Here is a 20984-nt window from a genome sequence, read left to right as displayed (position 1 = left end):
ATATACCTGATTCGCCAGCCCAGATCAACGATTAATTATTTCACATTCATAGCCCTGACTGCTGCATTGGACTGAGAACATTGTGTGTTAGGGTTGCCTGGTCCCCCCTGGCCACCGGCAGGAGATGGGGGGCAGGGCTGCAAGATCCAATTGGGAAACTCCTGGAGGTTTGGGGATGGATCCCAGGGAGGACAGGGACCTCAGTGGGTTACGACGCCATAGAGTCCACCCTCCAAAGCATCCATTTTCTCCAGGGGAACTGATCTCCGTAATCTGGAAATTGGCTGTAATTCCAGCAGATCCCCAGGTCCCACCTGGAGTCTGGCAACCCTAGTACTGTATGCGTTTGGGTGCACTGTTCGTCATCCACCTTTGAATGAACACATGGAAGCCTGCTAGCTTGGGTGTAGACTGATTCAGGTGAATCAAGCTGAGAATGTTTAACGGAATTTTTGATCAGTGTTTTCTTTTGTCATCTCCATGAGAACTCCGTTTCTACTCGTATCCGATGAAGGGAGTTTTGACTCTCGAAAGCTGATACCCCAAAAATCTTAGAATCGTAGAATCATACAGTTGGAAGGGACCTCCAGGGTCATCTAGTCCAACCCCTTGCACAATGCAGGAAAATCACAAACACCTCCCCGCCCCCAGTTATTAGTTTCTAAGGTGCTACTGGACTCAAATCTAACCCTACTACTGCAGACCAGGACAGCTACCCTCTGAAACTCTTTTCTCATGTCTCCTTGCTCAGAGCTTTAAAACACACACACACACACACACAGTAAACAGCAATTAGGACAACACAACACAACCCCATCATCTGGAGAATGGGGAAACAACTCGTAAAGGGAGAAATCCTAAGCAGGTCTTCTCGGAAATAAGTCACATGTAATTCAATAGTGTTTACTCCCAGGAAGTTATCCTTAGGATGGCATCCAAAATCCCTCAGTTCTTAAAAGTAATGTCAGGGGACAGAATACAAACACAGAGGACGAAGACTTGCAGGGAATGGCTCCAGTCTCCGAGTCTCTTCCTGTGACACTTACGCCATTTTAGAAACAAAACAGAACGTTTTCATTTATGAGTAAAGAGACTGTATTACAGGTTGGGATATGTGGAGTGCTACACTTGTGTTCCAGGCCCAGATAAATTATGAACTTAAGAAATTGATCCAGGAAAATGATAAGCAGGACAAACTACGGAAAGTCCAGTGTTAGCAAAATTTACAAATGCATTTTGAAAAATGGCACCTGTCGAAAGAATTCTTCCATCAGTGCTGTTGTCCACCGGTAGTGCAGTTCCCAGGACTTGGCGGGATGGCTTATGTCAGCTGCATGTAGAATCAGAGACATGGCTTTGGCTTTGTCTATCCTGTCAATGCAAAACATTCCCTTGTTATCTCACAACAACAGTACACATTGACCCAAGGCAAGGACTCAATTTAACTATATGAAACATGCACATTGACCCAAGGCAGAGACCCAATTCAACTATACAAAACGTGGCTCCACTGTAGACAAGAGAGACAAGACATTCCCTTGTTATCTCACAACAACAGTGAGCGTTGACCCAAGGCGGGGACTCAGTTTAACTATACAAAACATGGCCCAACTGGAGATAAGAAAGAGGGGAACAACTTACCCCTCCGTCTGCTGAAGAGTGTGCCTCATGGTTTTGATTTGCTGGAAGTGACCTGACATGTCGGTAGACAAGACCATCTCAATGACTAGGCTGCGCAGTTCCCTGAAGGCAATCAAAATTACTAATTTACAAATGCATTTATTCTGTAACGAGACGTTTCATTACAAAGCCTGGATTAATTTATCTGTCTGCACAAAGTGAATATTTTATGTTTAAAAAGTTAAATTAAAACGCACTTAAAATAGTTATTAACAGTAAATTTCCATCCCTCATGAACGTTGATTGCAGATGTGTATTTAAAAAGACAACCCTGCTATTACTATTTCAGTCCCGCTGTTTTGTTATTCCTCTTTTCTGAATCATAAACTATAATTATGAGCACTTCAGACACTTGGGGCGGGATGCTTGGCTTTATTTTCCCCGCAATGGCATTCAACGGAACCACGTGAGGGCATGATTCTGCCTCAGGCATTGTGTTTACTTCACTGGGAGACAGTGATAGAAGAAACGAAGTGGACTGAAAGATTCATGGAGAGTAGTGGTCACCACCATGGTTCCCATGGGCAATGTTCCCTCTAAGCTATGGCATCCTGTGAGCAAAAATTCTACTTTGTGAGCTACTGGCATTAAAGTTGTGAGCAGGAGCTTTGGCTGCTGCATAAATTAGTTTGCTCTGGAGCCCTCCTTCCTGAGCTGAGACAAAAATGTGTGAGCCAGAGGCTAAAAATCTGTGAGCTAGCTCACACTAACTCAGCTTAGAGGGAGCACTGCCCATGGGCACCATGGCTCTCGCCGACACCTTTTCTGGTGCCTGCCATGTGTTTTTAGAAAGTTGGCAGAGCCAGGTAGGGTTTTTGCTCCGCAAGGCTTCTGATTGGCTGGGCAATTTTTTTAAAGAAATATTGCTTTGGCAGCAGCTGCCACCACAGCACAAGTTATCTTCACTGTGTGACTGAAGGGAAGCATTCATCAAGGAAATCAAACTTTTGTGAGAGGGGCTATGGATCAAAGGAGGAGCACATGCTTTTGCATAAGTCAAGATGGGTAGCTTTGTTTGTCTGTAGCAGTAGAGAAGTCCAGTAGCACCTTAAAAACTAAAAAAATCAAAGACGAACAAAAGACTAATGTTAAAGACTAAGAAAAAGACTAACGAAACTGAGCAATGACTCACAAAAGCTCATACCCTGCCACAAATTTGGTTAGCCTTTAAGATGCTACTGGACACTTGCTCTTTTATACTTTTGCATGCTAAAGAACTTCTGAACACTAAACTTGTGTATGTGTGTGTGTGTGTGTGTATGTGTGTGTGTGTTATGGTCTCAGGGAGGTTGTTCCACAATGTAGGGGCTGCAAAGAAGAAAGCCCACATAGAAACTGGGGCTGTTTGGATGGCTGTACACAAAAAAAAATTGCAAGGAGCAGCTGATGCAGTAAATGGCGCAGTTTCTCACCATATGTGGGACCAATGCACATCTGGGGCACAGTAGACCATCGCCATTTGCAGGGGATCTGTTCATGGGATCATTGCAAATGGTGAAACCTGTGAATACTGGGATGCTGGGGTCTGCTGCCTCCCAGTAGCAGAGCATCCAGACTTAATGGTGCCATGAGAATGAAGATGGCAGGGTAGGAGTTTAAAAAGTTGGACTAACAATTGCCCATAAGTAAAATCGCGAATGGCGGGAGTCTACTGCAAATTCAGCAAACAAATAAATCTTTACAACGTTTCCCTTACTAATCTGTAGCCTCCCCATGATCCTCAGGCATGATCTGCCCCATGATCTACCTCCTACTTTATCTTTTGGTTTGGTTGGCTGCAGGTGTGAGTCAACACCACAGAGCAACCATCCCTGAGCTATGCAGACAGATTCTGGTGGGTAGCCGTGTTGGTTTGAAGCAGCCGAACAACGTTTGAGTCCAGTGGCACCTTTAAGACCGACAAAGTTTAATTCTGGGCATAAGCTTTCATGTGCATGCACATTCCTTCAGATACATTGAAACATACTTCCTCAAGCCTATGCCTTCTTGACTCAGAAAAGTCTAGACATATTTTGCAGCTGAGATATAATCTTGTGACTATTACAACCTTAAAAAGAAGACGGAGTTATTCCGCCAAGCATTCAACAACTTGGATTGAGTATGTAGCGCTTTATAGTCGCCACCTTGAGTAGGTTATACTGTGTGTAAATTGTGATTTTAATGTTTTGTATAGACTGTTTTAGATGTATTGTTTTATTGTTTTTATTGTTGTAAGCCGCCCTGAGTCGCTTCGGCGGGAGGGCGGGATAAAAATCAAATAAATAAATAAACAAACATCTCTTTCTGGAACATGGAGGCCACAGAGATCACTGCTTCTAACAGTGCAATCCTACACAGAGTTATGCCAGTCTAAACCCATGGCAATGCATCAGTTTACACTGGAGCCACTCTGCACAGGATTGTACTGCTAGTAACCAATGCTCCCTCTAAGCTGTGGAGTCTTGTGAGCAAAAAATCCTACCTTGTGAGCTACTGGCATTAAAGTTATGAGCAAGTGATTTGGCTGCTGCATCAATTAGTTTGCTCGGGAGTCATCCTTCCTGAGCTAAGACAAAAATTTGTGAGCCGGAGGCTAAAAGCCTGTGAGCTAGTTCACACTAACTCGGCTTAGAGGAAACACTGCTAGTAACTGTACAGGGTTAAAAATATCCTAAGCAGCCTTTCCACAAACCCCTCCTTTGAAAAGCTGATGTTTCTCTAGCTCAAGGCCATGCATAAAAGCTAAAGATAAAATGGCTCAGCTTGATTTTTCCATTCTGATTTCAAGAAGGTAACTCCGGGGTTGCAACTGGCTTTACCAAGTGGGCCTATTATTTGTGCTTAAATGACTATGTGCAGCCATGGTAACTGGTGGTGAGTAAAATTCTTCCCTTGCCTGACCTAACTGCAGGCTAGTAATTAACTCCAGTTCCTCCTGTACATTTATATGAAACGATGTCCTTCAATCCAAGGAACGCCATTACTGCAATAATGGGCTAAATATGTTCTTTTTCTGCTTAAAAATACTGTAACAAAACTTTTGACACGCCTCCGTAAATATAATTGTATAAGGGCATTTATTTGTTCACAGTTTGTTGGTACAGATATGAGAAACTCCAGTCTCTTTATACAGATCCGCAGGTACTGGGTAGCATTAACATGTTCCCATATTCCTCCTCGGTCACTCATAAAGAGCCCTCAGTCACTGAGGGAAAGCAATTGTAATACTATGGGAAGGAGAAGCAGAGGGATGGTCCTAATACCATGCAGGGGGGATTTTTTTATCCTGAGTAAAGTTTGCTCTCTCAGTCAAACACTGCCACTGTCTAGGAACCCTGGGCACACATTTCATTCAGTTCTCTCATATGAAGTCATATTATCTGTCCTCTCTGCATACCAAAGAAAAAGAACTTTGCAGTAGATCTTCTGGTTGAACCCTCTGTGCTCTTACTTTATCAGCTTGGTTGCCGTAACATGTCTATGATGGCCCCTGTCCACTTCCCTCCCTCAGAGGCAAGATTTTCCCTCTGTTTTTCTTTCCCTTTTGTGACTGAGCTGCCCTAGTTATCTGTTTTCTTCTTTCTTGAAGAATTCTGGCTGTCCCACCCTGTCACAGTATAATATTTTGGCTGTTTGCTCAGCCCAGGAACCTAAAGGAAGGAATGTGACGCCCCTTTAACTTATAAGACTTAAATGGCACTCAAATGGCAAAACAGAATAGAATTCATGAATATCAAGATGTGTCTGGTTAACTGGAACGCTCACCAATACCAACCCTTGTGGCTAAACAATAGGCTGCCCTACATGAGGCTTCTTCCAACTGGTGATTTACTGCGCCTGACCATAAACTTTAGCACAGCTCACCAAGAGCTACATAATGGGGGGACTACATAAAGATTTTCTATGACAGCAAGGGATACCTTCAGAAAACCATGTTGCTATGTTGGAGATAAGAAAGAACCATCTGGTAAGCCGTGCTAGGTACAACATTTAGACTTAGAGAGCTCATCTAGAAGAAGTTACCAGGTAATATCAGACAGCTGCTGGAGGCCAAACAATGCCTTGCTTGTAGGTTTCCCAGAGGCCAGCCATTGCTGAGATCAGGATACTAACCTAAATGGCTTGTTGATCAGATCCAGCAAGGTTCTTCTCACATAGATTGGCTTCTAGACCAGATAGTGATGGCTGCTAGTCTCATGACACCATTAGAATCATAAGCACTGTGAAAGCCACCCATGGCAGGTTGGTGGGATATAAATTATAGTTTCGTAAAAGGGATTCTACTGAAGTACTACTGAAAACGATGGAAATTCGAATGTGGTTTGCATGTGTGAAAGAACCACCCCACATCAATAACCACCGCCAGAACTTTCATAGCATCTAGCATTCAGTGAAAGCAGTTCCAGTGTTTAGCTTCAGGACATTCAGTGAAGAATAAGAGATATTTACATGTGAAAGAGCCCTTAATTTAGAGAAGTCACAGTGAATGAAAAATAGTTAATATGCTATGGCTGGCTTTTCATATTTGGCAAATTAACACCTGAATAAAACTCGAAATAATAATGACAATAATGGGAAATATATGATTAAGAGCTTCATAGTATGGCTACTTCCCTGTCTCCCAGATCACCCGGGTAATGCTCTTATTGAGGGGCAACACCCACTTGGAAAAGACCCTTGTGATACAGAAAAGCCATACTGGATGAAGCTGTCACATGGTATTTGGAGACACAGTAATCAGCTACTGGGGCATGGTTTTGTGATTGCTGAGATAACATGAACTGGGCCTCTAATCAGTATTGTTAATATATTTCTCAGCCTTACCTCCATTCATCTTTGGTTAAGTTTGCCAGGATGTTCATTTCCTCTTCTTGCATTATTCGGTAAGCGGCACTCACATGATGGTTTTCAAGAACCGAGCGATCATTGTACAAAATGGCGACATCCGACCTAGATGTAGACAGTGCAGTCATTGTGGGTTTATCTTTCTGTTATGTTAAAAAAAGGGATGTATATCTGGCTGAGACCAAATCCCGCAGAATAGCATTTTGCCCCCTTCTAAAAAGTCTACCCTCAAAAAGTTGGGGTTGCTACGTGCAACAATGGCCAACCTTACCATGAAGTAGCACGTACATTAGCTTGCAAACACCAAACAGGCAAATTTGCTTGCCTCAGATTTACATTCGTATATACCACTCTGAAAAAAACTATGAGCTGTCATCCAGAGCAACAGCCCTACAATATCACAGGGAAATCTGCTTGTGCGTCAGCAGACATGTTTATAATCAAATGTCATTTTAGAACAGAAGGGTGGGAAACATTTCCCTGAGTAAAGTCTCTTGGCATACTGTGTTAGTATCAAACTGAATGGGAAGAGATGAGTTTTTCTTCCATTTTTTTTTACAGCACTTAAAACCAAACTATTTGGGACCAAAATAGAAAAGTCGTTTAAATTGGGAATTACTGGACTGATAAATGTTATTTTTAGCTGACATCTGAAAATGTTGGTTTGGGAAAAGGCGGATTCTATCACCATAGGAACAGATACAACACTGGATAAATACATCAACACACACAGTCTGAGCATTTGCAGTTAATCTTTTGAGTAGTGAAATCACTGAGTCCTCTTTTCTCCTGCAAATAACATTAACAGAAACACAACTTTTTAAAGAGTATGGTCTCATTACAAATTGCATGTATGCCCTTAGAGACATTGTGCCTCTTCATACCACCAGGTGGGGTTGCCATCCGAGCGCTAGCAATCTCCAGGAGCTTCTGGGGGCAGGGCTGAGTGTCATGTGACATCACTTGTAGTTGTGTAACTGGAAGTGACATTACACATTGTCAGGGATACTCTAGCAAGCCCCACAAACCTGTTATGTCCGCAGATCGCCACTGGGCGCCCGTGATTCAGCGGAGCTTGAGTCCAGAGAACAATGAGGACTAGGCTCCTGCACCCTGCCTCTATGGAACTAATGGGACATTGGCGGGAGGTTTGAATGGGCCAATGAGATTCCGCAAGGGTTCCCCAGAATGTATATAAGCGGCTGCTTGGCCGTTGGTAGATGTGCGTGTTGTGTACTAATAAAGTGTGCTATGTACTATGCGTGCCTCAGCGGTTCTTCCATGCGGCTAACCCACTACACAACAAAACCTCTATGGGAAACCATAGAATTTTGGAGGATTGCTAGAGCATCCCTGCAATGCATGACATCACTTCCGGTCACACAACTGGAACTGACATCATAGTATTGCTGTGACATCAGTTTTGGGGTCCTATTTCTCCCACTGCACAGCAGTGTAGGACTGGAGAGCAGGAGGTCTCTGGCTATAGCAGAAGACCTATCCTCCCTATAATATAGCCTCCATTTCCTACACTTATTTGTGACAGCCTATGGAAAAGCCCAGAAGCTTATAAACTGTATGCTCACTATGCACAATCTGGGACCCTCTGTTCTGCAGGATCCTTCCAATGGATCCAAACCACCTTCTTTCAGCCTAACCTAGTGAAGCAGACTGCTGCTTGTTCTCTCCGGGAGATCCCATTTCCCCTTCCACCATGTCGCTAAGCAACAACTTCAGGAAGGCTTTCTCAATTCTCATCTGCAAAGAGAGCAGAGACTCCAAGGTTTCAGCTGAGCTACTGCCAAAGAGGGAGAAATCCAAAGTCGTCAAGTAGAACCATTTGTCCAGAGAAAGTGGATGTAAACTGAATCCACTCGTTGTTGAATATCACAGTACGGTTGCAGTGTAGTGATCCTTCACCTTCTGAATTGTCTTGCCCACACAGGAAAACAAAGTTGTGAATGATTATAATGATGCAATGATAGCATGATATCCAACAGTGGGTGGATGTAGCCTTGTATATAGTTCTGGATCCCTGAGGCCTGACTGGTTTGGATCCAAAGGACACATGCGGCCATATTTAGAGCAACATTTATGTCATAACGTTGCAAACTCCAGTTTGAGAAATTCCTGGATATTTGGGTGTGAAGCCTGGGAAAGGTGGAGTTTGGAGAGAGGCTCAGCAGATTTTTGATGCCATAGAATCCATTCTCTGAAGCTGTGGATTCGTGCAGTATGGAGATCAATTATAATTCTGGGGGGACTCCAGGCCCCACCTGGAGATTGGCAACTCCAGCTATATAAGCATGGCGCTGAAGAGTAATCTTCCCAGTGCCTGGGAAGACGATAAGTGTGCTAACACAAAGTTGGTATTATGACAGTTCTAGTAGAAAATTACTGAGTGATACATTTTGCTTGGAATCAGGCAATTAAAACTTTGCATGGTTTATTGAGGGTAAAAGGAACATATTTTTTTTAACTGATTGAGTAATTAGTAACATGTTGACACATAAAAAAATCATGACTACATCTTTCGTATCTGGCATGCTTGACCCCTGTTCACTCTGGTAAATAACTCAAATTCAATTTTCATTTAGTTTAAAGTTCTGTCCTCGTACAAGCATACACAGTTTTGTAGTGAACTTTGCTGACAAAGTTATTGCTTTACCCTGAAGACATCTAAGATACAGATGCCAACTGGGGTGTGTATGTGCCTGTCGTACTATCTCAAAGGATTGAGCAGAGGTCCATCTGTAGCTATTAGCCGCAAGGTATAGATGGAACACTATCTCTGGGGCAGTGATACTCTATATTCTTGGTGCTGGGGTGGGGGGCAACTGTGGGAGGGCTTCTGGAGTTCTGGCCCAACTGGTGGACCTCCTGATGGACACCTGGGTTTGGGTAGCAGAGAAAAGAAATCACAGTGGTAGGAATCAACAACTAGAGAGATACACTGTGAATAAGAGATGTTCAATATCTAGTTACAACAATCTTTCAAAAATCTTAATAAAGATTCAAATATTTTATGAAAAATATAAGTGCAATTATATAATTTAAAATATAAGTGGTTTTTGGCCACTGTTTGACAGATTGTTGGACTAGATGGGCCACTGGTCTGATCCAGCATGGATTCTTTTATGTTCTTATGATTGCTGGAACAATGAAACAGGGTTGCTTCAAGGGTTGACAAACCCTTGGGAGACCTCCCAGAATTACTACTGATCTCCAGGCTGCTTTGTAGGGGATGGACTCTAGGGCATTATATCATGCATACTGAATTCGCATCAAGGTGCTGGTTCTTACCAATAAAGCCCTTTATGGCCAGGGGCCAGCATACCTGAGAGACCACCTATCCCCACATGTTCCCCAGAGAGCACTGCGCTCAGGGACACAAAATCTCTTGGCTCTTCCTGGCCCTAAAGAGGATGGGCTGGCCATGACCATGGCTAGGGCCTTTTCTGTGGTGGCTCCGTGCTGGTGGAATAAGCTCCCCAAGGACATCAGGGCCCAGCAGTGTTTACAACAATTCCACAGGGCCTGAAAGACGGAGCTCTTCCACCAGGCATTTGATTGAGAAGTCACATATAATATCTAATATAAAATTATAGCCTTACCGTGGAATTTCACCATCAGCTGTTACTACTATGCTGACAGATACCTGTTTATATAATTACTTGGAAATTATGTTTTGCCATCTTATAAGCAATATCTATGTATAGAACTCTCAAATCGTTTTATGATTTTAACTGTTTTTAAGCTTTTATTGTAAGCCGCCCTGAGCCTGCCTCAGCGGGGAGGACGGGGTATAAATTGAATTAATAAATAAATGCTGAGGTCCCTTTCCTCCCCCAACCCCACCCTTCTCAAGATCCACCCTCAAATCTTGAGGAATTTCCCAACTTGAAGTTGGCAATCTTTGTTGCATGTATTTATTTGAACATTTGTATCTTTCCCCCGTCCAATGAGGTAGGAAGGTGGGATATAGACATGAGAAATAAATCCACATTTAAGAGTGTGGGTAAAGACTGCATGTGAGCATTGTTTTCTACATAGAAACATCAGTACATAGAAAATGTTCTCCTTCACTACAGCGTATATCTCAAGCATCTTCAGGGGATTCAGTCCTAAGCCTGCAATCTTGTCCTATATTTTTGAAACAGGATCAGCAGTAAAGCATTGAGATGGGAAAATGTGTCATATTGTTTCAGATCAAAGATAGGTGATCACGTGTTTGGATTCGCCCCTACTTTAAAAACTCCGTGCACATTTTTTGGGGGGGGGGGGGGGCAGCAGACCAAAGGCTGAAAATAAGCATACAGCTGAAAATAAGCATGCAGTTGTTAACATACCAGTTCTCAAGATTCACTGATTTCACACTGTACTCTCAGGGCAGGGACCACTGCCCAAGAGTCACCCACAACCGCAACCCATTACACTTTGCAGAAGACATGCACATGCTGTATGCATTTACCCTGCAATAACCACTGATCTAAAAGCCAAAAAGGAAGATTTGGCCAAAGACATACTAGAGCAGGGGGTCCCCAACCTTTTTGAGCCTGCAGGCACCTTTGGAATTCTGACACGGCATGGTGGGCACAGCCAAAAAATGGCTGCCACAAAATGGCTGCCAAAGGAGGCGGAGCCAGCCACAAAATGGTTGCCAATGCTTACCTTCAGTCAAACATTTGCTGATACTTGAGTTGGAGTGGCAGCTACTGACAAAGCAATGTTTTTTAAAATTCCATCAGCCAAAGAAGTCGCCAATGGCCAATCAGAAGCCTTGCTGAGCAAAAGACCCACCCAGTTTCTAAAAACACTTGGCAGGCACCAGGAGAGGTCATGTTGGGAACCCCTATGCTACAGAATCCAAACTGCCCTTAGGTAGATTACCATCAATACAGAAAGCATCTCAGTAGCTACAGCTGCAAGCTATACCTTGCATGGTGCTTTAGCGCTCATGTGTATGCATTTACTGCTCAATACATGCACCAGACATACAATGCATACATTACCCACTTGAAAATCTAACTTGTTGAGAGGGAGCCGAAGCCTGAGAAGTGACACTAGCAATGGACATTGGCAAAGGTTTAAGCAGACACATCCCCCAGAAGCAGAAATAGGGACAAAGATATTCCAGGGACAGATACTAGAGCCACTGAGCCACAGCCTATGCATGACCTATGCATGACCAGGCCATTGACCTTCTTCTATTCCCATCTCTTGGCATCTTACAGAAACGCCTTAAGTACTGTATTAACGGAAGCTTCTATATCATGTATTGTTGATATTATTGACAGAAGTGAGTATCTTGGGAATCTTGTGGAACTAGGGTTACCAAGTGTCAAACTCTCTTTAGTTTGCCATGATTTGTAGGAGGGGGGGAATTCCTAAGGGGTGTGTGAGTGGCTGTGTGAACTGCTCTATCGTAGGCACGAACTCTTCCTAAGATACCTCTCTTCTATCGGAACGTCCTTGAAGCCAAGCTGTGCCTGCTTCACTGTCTTAGATAATGGAACAGTATGTCCATAGGTGGGGGGTGTAGAAGTGAGAAAGCTAGGCGGGAAGTTTGTGACTTGTGATTGGATGTAATTGAAGGCGGGGGGGCTTTGTTTGAACTGTCTATATCTGTGGATTCTCCCGCCAGAACCCCAGTTCTGACACAGTACTGGTCTGGCCTGGTACATGATTATTTCTTAATAAACAAATCACTGACAGAGAGTGTTGGTGAGAGTGTTGTTGAGAGTAACTTTGTCCAGAGTAACTTTGTCCAGGAGTCTGACACCAAGTCCCTCCTGGGAACTGGTGGGAGATGAGGGGCACTTACATGGAGAAAGAGAAAGGCCTCATTGCTGGCGTCGCACAGGAAGTGGTGTCATCATGCCAGTGATGTCTGGGTGACACTCTGGTATATGGGCAAAAACTCTATGGTAAAACTAGCTTCTGCCAGAGTTTTTGCCCAATACCAGAGTGGCACATGGACATTGCTGGCATGATGACTTCACTTCTTGTGCAACACCAGCCATGAGACCTAGGCCTTCTCTTTTCTCTGGGTAAGTCTCCCCTGCGGGCCAGCTGATCAGGGGCTGGGGATAGGGGCTGGCAGCGGGGATTTCCTGCCTCCACTGGGAGGTCTCACAACCCTATGTGGAATAAGACCATTAGGACACTTGACCATTCCATAATGAAAACATGTTATATATAATAGCTTTAAAACATATAATACATGGTAAAACATCCAACATTTAAAACAATGGTGCTCAATCAAGGGCTGGGGATAGGGGCTGGCAGCGGGGGTTCCCGCCTCCACCGGGAGGTCTCACAACCCTATGTGGAACAAGACCATTAGGACACTTGGTGCCCAGATGACAGACTTCTTTTGCCCTTGATTTCAGTGGAGATTAATCGCTTCGCTCGGTTTTCTGCGGCAAGCTTACCTGGTCTGAATGTGGAAATTGTTCGTCGTCCCATTGTGCTCGTAATCGTGGACTGCAGCTGCAACGATCATCGCTAGTATTTCCAGTTCAGTGAGCCAGTGCTAACCAACAAAACCAAGAGTCCATCAGATGCAGTGCAAATAGTTCAACTCTGGCTAAACTTTATGCCTAATCTCGTCTCTGATGCAGGTCATGGTGCACTTTGGACTGCCCTTCATGCTAATAATTTAGAAGACTGACACCAGTCTGGGCTGGCCACAGGAAGTGGCAAAGTGCAAGGAAGCCCCTGTCTCGTTCCACACTGCTGCCATATGATAGCAGGGCATCAGCAGCTGATGCCAGAAGCGTTGTTGTTCAGTCGCACAGTTGAGTCCGACTCTTCGCGACCCCATGGACCATCTCCCGCCAGGCCCTCCTGTCTTCCGCCTGTCTCCTTACCAGCACGTAATTTGTCTTTGGGAGGAGAGATACTTAAAAAAAAATAATCATGCCAGGTCATCAGCTGCCATTAAAAGTTTCCTTTTAGAGACTAGAGAGTTCTGGGACAGGCTTCCAGGCATGCCTAAGCAGAGCTTCAGCCTTCTAAGGCCAGTGAACTCTGTTTAGATGCCACCGTAACCAGGGGTGACCCTAGGCAAAAGTCCAGGGTGGGCCCCCAGAATATGTGCCCTCCCACCACACTCCATCTGGGCCACCCTAGGTTCAAGCAAGGGGGAAGGTCTCACCCCCTGAAAGGCAAGTGGGCTTCACAAGCCAACTGTCTGCTGCCCGAGCACCAGTGAGAGTGGGCAGGTGTATTGGAATAAAACAATTCAACATGCCTGGATATTGGGGAGTGCTACATTACTCTAGATGTGTCCAGGTGTTATCTCCTTAATGAATGGGGTGCCTCTCTTCATCTTATCCTGGGAGCTTCTCTCTGACTCCTCCTTCTCTCCCTGTGTCCTTTGCTCTCTCTCCTCCTGGACCCGCAAGGAGCAGCATGCATCTACAGGTCTCTCCCATAGAAGCCACGACCTCTTACTCCCACACACGTCCTACCCGATTAGCTGGTCAAATATAGTAGGGAACAGCATTCTTTAGATTAGGTTTCTCTCTCTCCTTTTGGCGGCAACGTGGGCGTGACTTGAATCTACCTCAACAAAGGTAAGTCTCGACTTTTCTGAAATCTACTTCTTTGGAATTGATTTGCTGCACAGGATATCACGCTTCGAGGACTGTGCAGCTCTGCTACATTAACTCATACATGCCCCCAATCAGGTGGACATGTGACAAGGCTGCCACCGAGCCAACCGGCCACTACCTGAGCTGCATGCGTGGGAGGTGCGGGCGAAGAGTGTCCGAGACGTTGGAAGTTTTGAGGCACGCTCCCCACACTCGGCAGTTCCGGCCACCAGAGCCACATCTGAGGAAGCGCCCCCTAGAGGCTGCAGGAAGAGGGAACTGGCCACACACAAACCCTGCTCAGGCCTGGAGCGCACAATGCTGGGGCCCAGAGCTCTGGTGAGGTACTGAGGAGCTTCTCTGCCTTACCAATGTCACCTGAGGGGAGAGGGAGGAGGAGGGGAAATGCTTTCTGTAGGTTTTCTTTCTGGGGGACAGAGAAGAAGCCGCTATTAAGGGAGAGGGGAGAAAGCATCGAGCACGGTCCCTTCCTAGGCTACGGGCTGAGTACCAGAGACCAGGCTGCCCACCAGCTCCTCAGGCGGCACACCCCCATTTCCCCTCACAGAACCCAACCCACAGCATCAGAGAGACCCTCAAGACAGGGTCACTGTGCCATTAGGGACCCAAACAGTGGTGCCGGTATGTTCGTGTGCCCGCCTTCTCTCTCCAGGGAGGAAGAGGAGGTGGTGGAAGATGGCAGTCTGCTTGGTGCAGACATGGAGAGACCAAAATTGTACATGCCTGCCCCAGAGTTTTCCACATGTGGTTGCTCAGCTGCAGTCTCCTCTCTCCTGCCCTCACAGCTAGCTGGGTGCAGATTTCTCACCTGTGAAGGCCTCCTTTAGCACAGCTCCCTTTGAAATGGGGCTGGTGATGGGACACTGGCCAGCAGGGAATCTTTGCACCCAATTTACTCAAGTGCTTCTCTATCCCCCCCTTCTGCAGTTAGCTGGGTATATGTGTGAGGCGGCCACAAAGCTGGCCAGCCGCTGCCCAAGTCCTGGAGTGGGCAGCTGGGCTGGAAAGCTGTTAGCTCTTCCACCTCTGGAGGGTGGCCATGGTCAGTTGGGGGGGTCATGGTCAGTCAGGGGTCCCCCTGCCTGGGACAGCTGCCCCACATGCCTGCGGCTCAGACCACCCCTGACTGTAATGGATTGTAACCAGGGGTCATTTCCTGCAGGAGCACACAGGAGCAGAACTCCGGCAGTAAAGAACCCAGGAGGCAGGCACATGCAACAAGCCCCACCCCTTGCTCCCAGCAGCCCTCAGTCAGAGCAAGAAGCAGCCAAGTAGGTTTCAGAGCTCCCCCCCGGCCCCCCAGTCCAAAACAGTCCAGTGGCACCTTTAAGACCAAGTTTTATTCAGGTACAAGCTCTCCCTCCTCTGGGAGGACAGATCTGCACGTTCCCCCCCCCCCAAAGCTAGGAATCCAAAACAGTCCAGTGGAGCCTGAGCAGTGGGTGTTGCCTTCTGACACACTTCCGGTGATGTCAGGGTGTGTGGCATATGCAAATAAGTTATGCTAAGGAGTTATGCTAATGAGCTCCTGCACCTCTTTTTCCACGAAATGACCCCTGATTGTAACCTTTGACTTACTAGAAACAGGCTTATGATATTTATCATTGTTATTTATTTAGGGAGATACTCCGTGCATGTGTTTAAGACCATACAGCTTCGGCATGTCTTACCATGATACCAGTCAGAAGCATGATGCAATGCACAGTGTGCGTGACGTCCGCCGCGTGGATTAAGTTGTGGTAAGGGTTTTTGTATTTGCTGTAGCCTATCTCCAGAGCCTCCCCAAATGAAATAAGACTGGGAACGGGGATCTGAAAAAGGCAAACATTGTACAAATTTAAAAGAAAGTTCACATTCCAATGAAGCACTCTGTCAGACAACACACACGGCTAATTGTGCCATTTCAGTGTCCAAATGTCACCAGAACGATGCAATAAAGAGAAACAAACAAAAACTCTGGCACCTGCAGGGATTATGTGCAGGATCATTTCAGGGCATAGTCAGATAGCAACTTTCATGCGTTATCATCCATTAGATGAAATTAGAGCTTTGGTCCCTTCAGAACGGAGGCACTTTTCTTGCTCGGGGATTTACAAATACATAATGTACTCACTGGGGCCGATTCCACACCAATGGTTCCCCTGGTGTCATGCCCCAATAATATTCGTGGCAGTGGATCATTTCTGCAGTTCGTCTGATCACGCAACCGTGCGTTATTTTCCCCCAGGGAAAACAGCCACGCTCCCCCCCCCCCCCCGCATTTTCCGTTTCTGGTTTTTTCACGATCTTTTTTTTTTTGCTTTGGTGCTGGAGTCGGGGTATTCCAACGGGGAACTCAGTCAGGGTTCACGCTTGCTAGTCTCACCCCTTTCCCACCCCTTCCCTCCCCCATCCTGTTTTGGATGGCTACTTGCAGGGAGCAAAGGGCTGGACCCTTCCAGCCCGCTCAGAGGCTCGCTTGCCATGAAGTCAGTGTGTGTGTACAGGGGGCACACAGTGGCAGTCAAAAGCTGGGCAGAGAAATACCAAGGCAGCCCCGGGCAGAGGAGAGGTGCCGCACAGCCAGTTTGCCTTGGCAGATCTACCCCCCCCCCGGAGGAATGTCCCCCCAGGACCCAGCAAAGCACGGGCATCCCCTGATTAGCCTGGTGCGGGGCTTGGGTGCTGAGCTGATTCTCCCGCTTGTTCTGTGGACTACCCTACCCCCCCCTAGCCGCCTTGGACAGCCTTCACCCAGCGCAGGCTGCCCACAGCCTCTTCCCCCCCTCCATGAAAGGCAACAGTTGCTCTGGGCCGGCCGGGGCCAGGGAGTGCTATAGGCGCGCGGGGGGGGGGTGTTTGGCAAATTAGGCTGGGCGAGTGGGGGGGAGGAACTCAAAAGAAACTGTTCTTTTAACCATTACATTGCCACCTCAAAGCAGGAGTCAATGGTCTGCAACAGGGATAACCCCAACTTAACCACAGGAGCAGAACGGGCTGAGGATGTGATGAAGAAAATATGTAGGTGAAATCCAAACGAAAACCACGCTTCCTTTTTTAAAAAGGGGGGGAAGGGGGAAAACAGGAGGCAATGTATGCACTATGGTTACTCCCCTTAGTGGTGCATCACAACGCAACCACGCATGCATTTTTTTAAAAAAGGGGAGAGGAAAAAACAAGGGGGAGGAGCGGCAACACAGAAGGAAAGTCAGAAAAATATAGCATATGCAAAAATCAAGATCCGACACAGAACGACCACAAAAGGCGGAGAGTTAACTGCTGTGCAGAACTCGTGCATTACATCTGGACCTTTGGAACATGCAGGTAAACGAAAGCAAACCATTAATGCGGAATCAGCCTCGTTTTTTCTTTATCAGTTTAGCAGTTTGTCAGTGTTACCATTTCTCTTCATGTTCGGTTCACTGACAAAGTGGTGTTTTCCCCCATTTTTTCTATGTTTAATTAAATAATTTTAATACACATTTTATACATCCGTGACACACATTTGTAACAAAGGTGCATAATTAGGAATAAGAAAGAGTTACAATATTTTTAAAAATTAAAGATGTATTTTTCTTGATGGTAAATATTCAAAACAAGTGAATACAAAACAGGGCGGTGGGAATCAGTATTCATTAACTGCATTGTATTGCCTTATGGATTTTTCTCACGACCAGGCTCTGAATCTCTAAGTGAATCGGGCTGGAAGAAAAATGCCAAAAAGGACTGGGGGCTGGTCAGTGAAGGTCTATGTGGCACAGAGAACAACTACCAGGATCAAAAGTTATAAAGCATTTATTAAAAAGAAGAAGAAGAAGAGATTGGATTTATACCCCGCCCTTCACTACCTAAAGGTGTCTCAGAGTGGCTTACAAACTCCTTTCCCTTCCCCTCCCCACAACAGACACCCTGTGAGGTAGGTGGGGCTGAGAGACCTCTGACAAAAACTGTCCTTTTTCAAGAACAGCTCTTATCAGAACTACAGCTTGCTCAAGGTCATCCAGCCAGGTGCAAGTGGAGGAGTGGGGAATCAAACCCGGTTCTCCCAGATTAGAGTCTGCACACTTAACCACTACACCAAAGTGTTCACAAGAATACCTTTAGCACAGCAGCAGATTGAGCAAGGGATTCAAAAGAAATGAGTAAAATGCCGTTCCTCTGCCCCTCCCTCTATATATGCCCCATCAGATGTTAAATATAAGGCAGGCTCCTTAGCTTAGAAAGTTACCAGATGTTTACAGGAGTTTCATTACCTTCAAGCCTTCTTTAGGCCAGCACTTGGCAATGGCTGCCTCCCACAGATCTCAATTACGAGTTCTGCCTGCTTTGATGGAATCAGCTCAAAAGAGGCCTTCCGCCTTGCTCCCAAGAGTTTTATTATCTCTTTTTCTCAGTCACTGACCAGGTCAGGCTGGGTCAAAGAAGCTTTTCCAGAATTTTCTTCCTGAAGTTCTTCTAGTACTTAATACCACCAAATCTCTGTTACCTGTAAAGGTGGGAGGAGCTTGACCATTCCATTGCTTCTTGCTAGACCTATTTGCATTTCTAAAAAGGTGGCTGAGGCTTGAGGCTGTCCCCCCCCACTCCCCGCCTGTTCTCTGCCCAGAGAGAAAAACGTTTAAAAACTCCTGTTTAAGGTTTAACTCAGTTCGGACATCCATCCAAAAATGTATTTCTTCAAAGCAATCATCCTTTGTCTGGTCTTCTTCTTGCACTCAAGCCCGAGGACTATAATGCAGTGACTCTGTCTATTCCTTATTTAAGGAACAGGTTCCTAGTTCACCACAATGGGCTGTATCCTACTACCCCATATAGATAAGGGCAGCACGTTCCATCAGCACAAAGCCCATTCTGTCCTTGCAATGGGCTCTCAGCCCACTGGGGTGGCAGGATGCGGGCCATTCTTAGGTTGCTTTCTGTGCTATTTTCCATCATATTCCAGTCATTGCAATATGTTGTCACAGATGTTATTTACAGAGAAAAGTAGCTTTCTTTGGTTTTGGTATGCTCATGTAGCATTTCCTACCTTGAAACGGCTCAAAAGGTCATATCTGGTAAACAATTCATACATCATGAATTTCAGGCTGTGCCCTCCACTTGCTTCATTGAGGGCAAACACATCAAACGACCATTTATCAACATCCTGTTGAGACGGGCAAAGGAGAAACCAGATAATTAAGAACCTTCATACCTTTCTTTTGTGTGTGTGTGTTTTGGGGGTGTGTGCTGTCAACTCGCAGATGACTTATGGTGACCCTTAGGATATTCAAGGCAAGACATGTTCAGAGGTGGCTTTCCAAAACTCACCCTTGTATAGCAACCCTGGACTTCCTTGGTGGTCTCCACTCCAAATGCTAGGGTTGCCAGGTCCCCTTGGCTTGCCAGCAGCAGGATTTGGGGGGAGTTCTGGGGGTGGGTGGGGATGTTGCACGACATTCTCAATGTGATGATGTTATGCAGAAGTTATGCCATCACATCAGGGATGCTGCATGGTGATGCTCTGCATTTTGGGCAGAACTCTATGGGGTTTTTGACCTAAAACCATAGAGTTTGCCCCAAAAGCAGAGCGTTGCCATGCGATGTCCCAATGTGATGACATCACTTCTGCATGACATCATCATGTTGGGGACATTGCTGTGCGGCATCCCTGTTTGGGGGCAGGGCTTCCCCCACCAGCCAGCTGGCCGGCGCTGGACAGAAGCCTGAAAAATCGGGGAAACTCCCACCCAGACTGGGGGCCTGGCAACCCTACCAAATACCAACCAGGACCATCCCTGTTTAGCTTCCAAAATCTGATGAAATTGGGCTAGTCTGGGTTATCCAGATAATTATGACAAGCTAATAAATTTGACTATATATTTGTTAAGGGGAAGAAAATAAGAACCTCTTGTTTTTGGGTGAACTAGGCCCTCTATGTTTCAGCAAAGCTAATGTTCCATACAGAAAGTAATCTGATTATATACTTATTTACACAGACAGACAGCCACATGGGCTTACCCTACCAGAGTGATTCTGTGAAAGAGAAACATTTCTACCTATTGGCAGTAGCTTTCTTGCTTCCCCCCTTCCACTGCAGTCTCAAATGCCCCCAAGTCGGCCCCCTGTCCTCCAAGAGAAGCATTCTGAGAGGTTTTTTGAACTGCAGTGAACTAGGGAGGCAAGAAAGTTGCACTTTGTGTCAGCAGAAATCCTGTCTGCAGAAATGTTCCAGTGGACCGAAGCAAAACCATCTAAACAATTCTTGAACTGATCTCACCTTAAAAGTTGATATCACTTCTGCTGGGTAGGCCAACCCAACCATGTTGGAAGTTCTTCGATACATTCTAGAAGAGAAGAAATCTAAGTGAAAAGGCGGTGATAGATTGGGGACCATATCTTGTGAAGTTGCTTTTGTACAGTTAGGGTTAATGCAGTAAGGGATTCTTGAAAACATATGGAAGAAAGGGGGCTACAAAAGTCCTTCCTCAGAGCAACTACTTCACAACTCAACCCAGTAACAATTGGAGCACAACCCTAAACAGAATTACATCCTTCTGTAGGTTTAAGAGTATAACTCTGTTCAAGATTGCCCTGATAATCAATAAACCTCCCAATCAGTTAACCTACTGGATCTTTGCATTTAAACATTTGAGGTCTTTCTTTGGGAACCACCACGAACAGAGGTTTAGCTGATGGAATCCCAGAGGACAGCTTTTTTGGGATGTTACCTCCACACACACTTTGGGACTTCTCCCATTCAGGAGTTGAGAACTGCTGCTTCCCCAGAAGACTCTTGCATGAGTCTGAAGACCAGCCTTTTCCAGAGTATCTTTGAATCAGATCTATAAGAAATGGGGTTGGATCCAGACTAAACTGGCAATTTCCACTGACTTCTCCTTCCTG

General features: G+C 45.7%; 1 protein-coding gene across 1 annotated transcript in view; it reads right to left on the bottom strand.

Annotated features, from left to right (window-relative positions):
- Window positions 1–20984, bottom strand: part of PDE1A (phosphodiesterase 1A) — a 156551-nt gene that overhangs the window by 26290 nt on the left and 109277 nt on the right. The window contains exons 4-10 of the mRNA XM_015406081.1: window positions 20359–20425; window positions 19129–19245; window positions 15794–15934; window positions 12939–13039; window positions 6484–6609; window positions 1642–1743; window positions 1251–1371 (exon numbers count right to left, since the gene is read on the bottom strand). Coding sequence (XP_015261567.1) covers window positions 1251–1371; window positions 1642–1743; window positions 6484–6609; window positions 12939–13039; window positions 15794–15934; window positions 19129–19245; window positions 20359–20425 — 775 coding nt within the window. The remainder of the gene's footprint in view (window positions 1–1250; window positions 1372–1641; window positions 1744–6483; window positions 6610–12938; window positions 13040–15793; window positions 15935–19128; window positions 19246–20358; window positions 20426–20984) is intronic.

This window comes from Gekko japonicus, unplaced genomic scaffold (genome assembly GCF_001447785.1).
Source record: "Gekko japonicus isolate JY-2015 unplaced genomic scaffold, Gekko_japonicus_V1.1 scaffold630, whole genome shotgun sequence".
NCBI classification, from domain to species: Eukaryota; Metazoa; Chordata; class Lepidosauria; order Squamata; family Gekkonidae; genus Gekko; species Gekko japonicus.
Note: the sequence above shows the minus strand (reverse complement) of the source record. Positions and strands in the feature narration are given on the sequence as shown.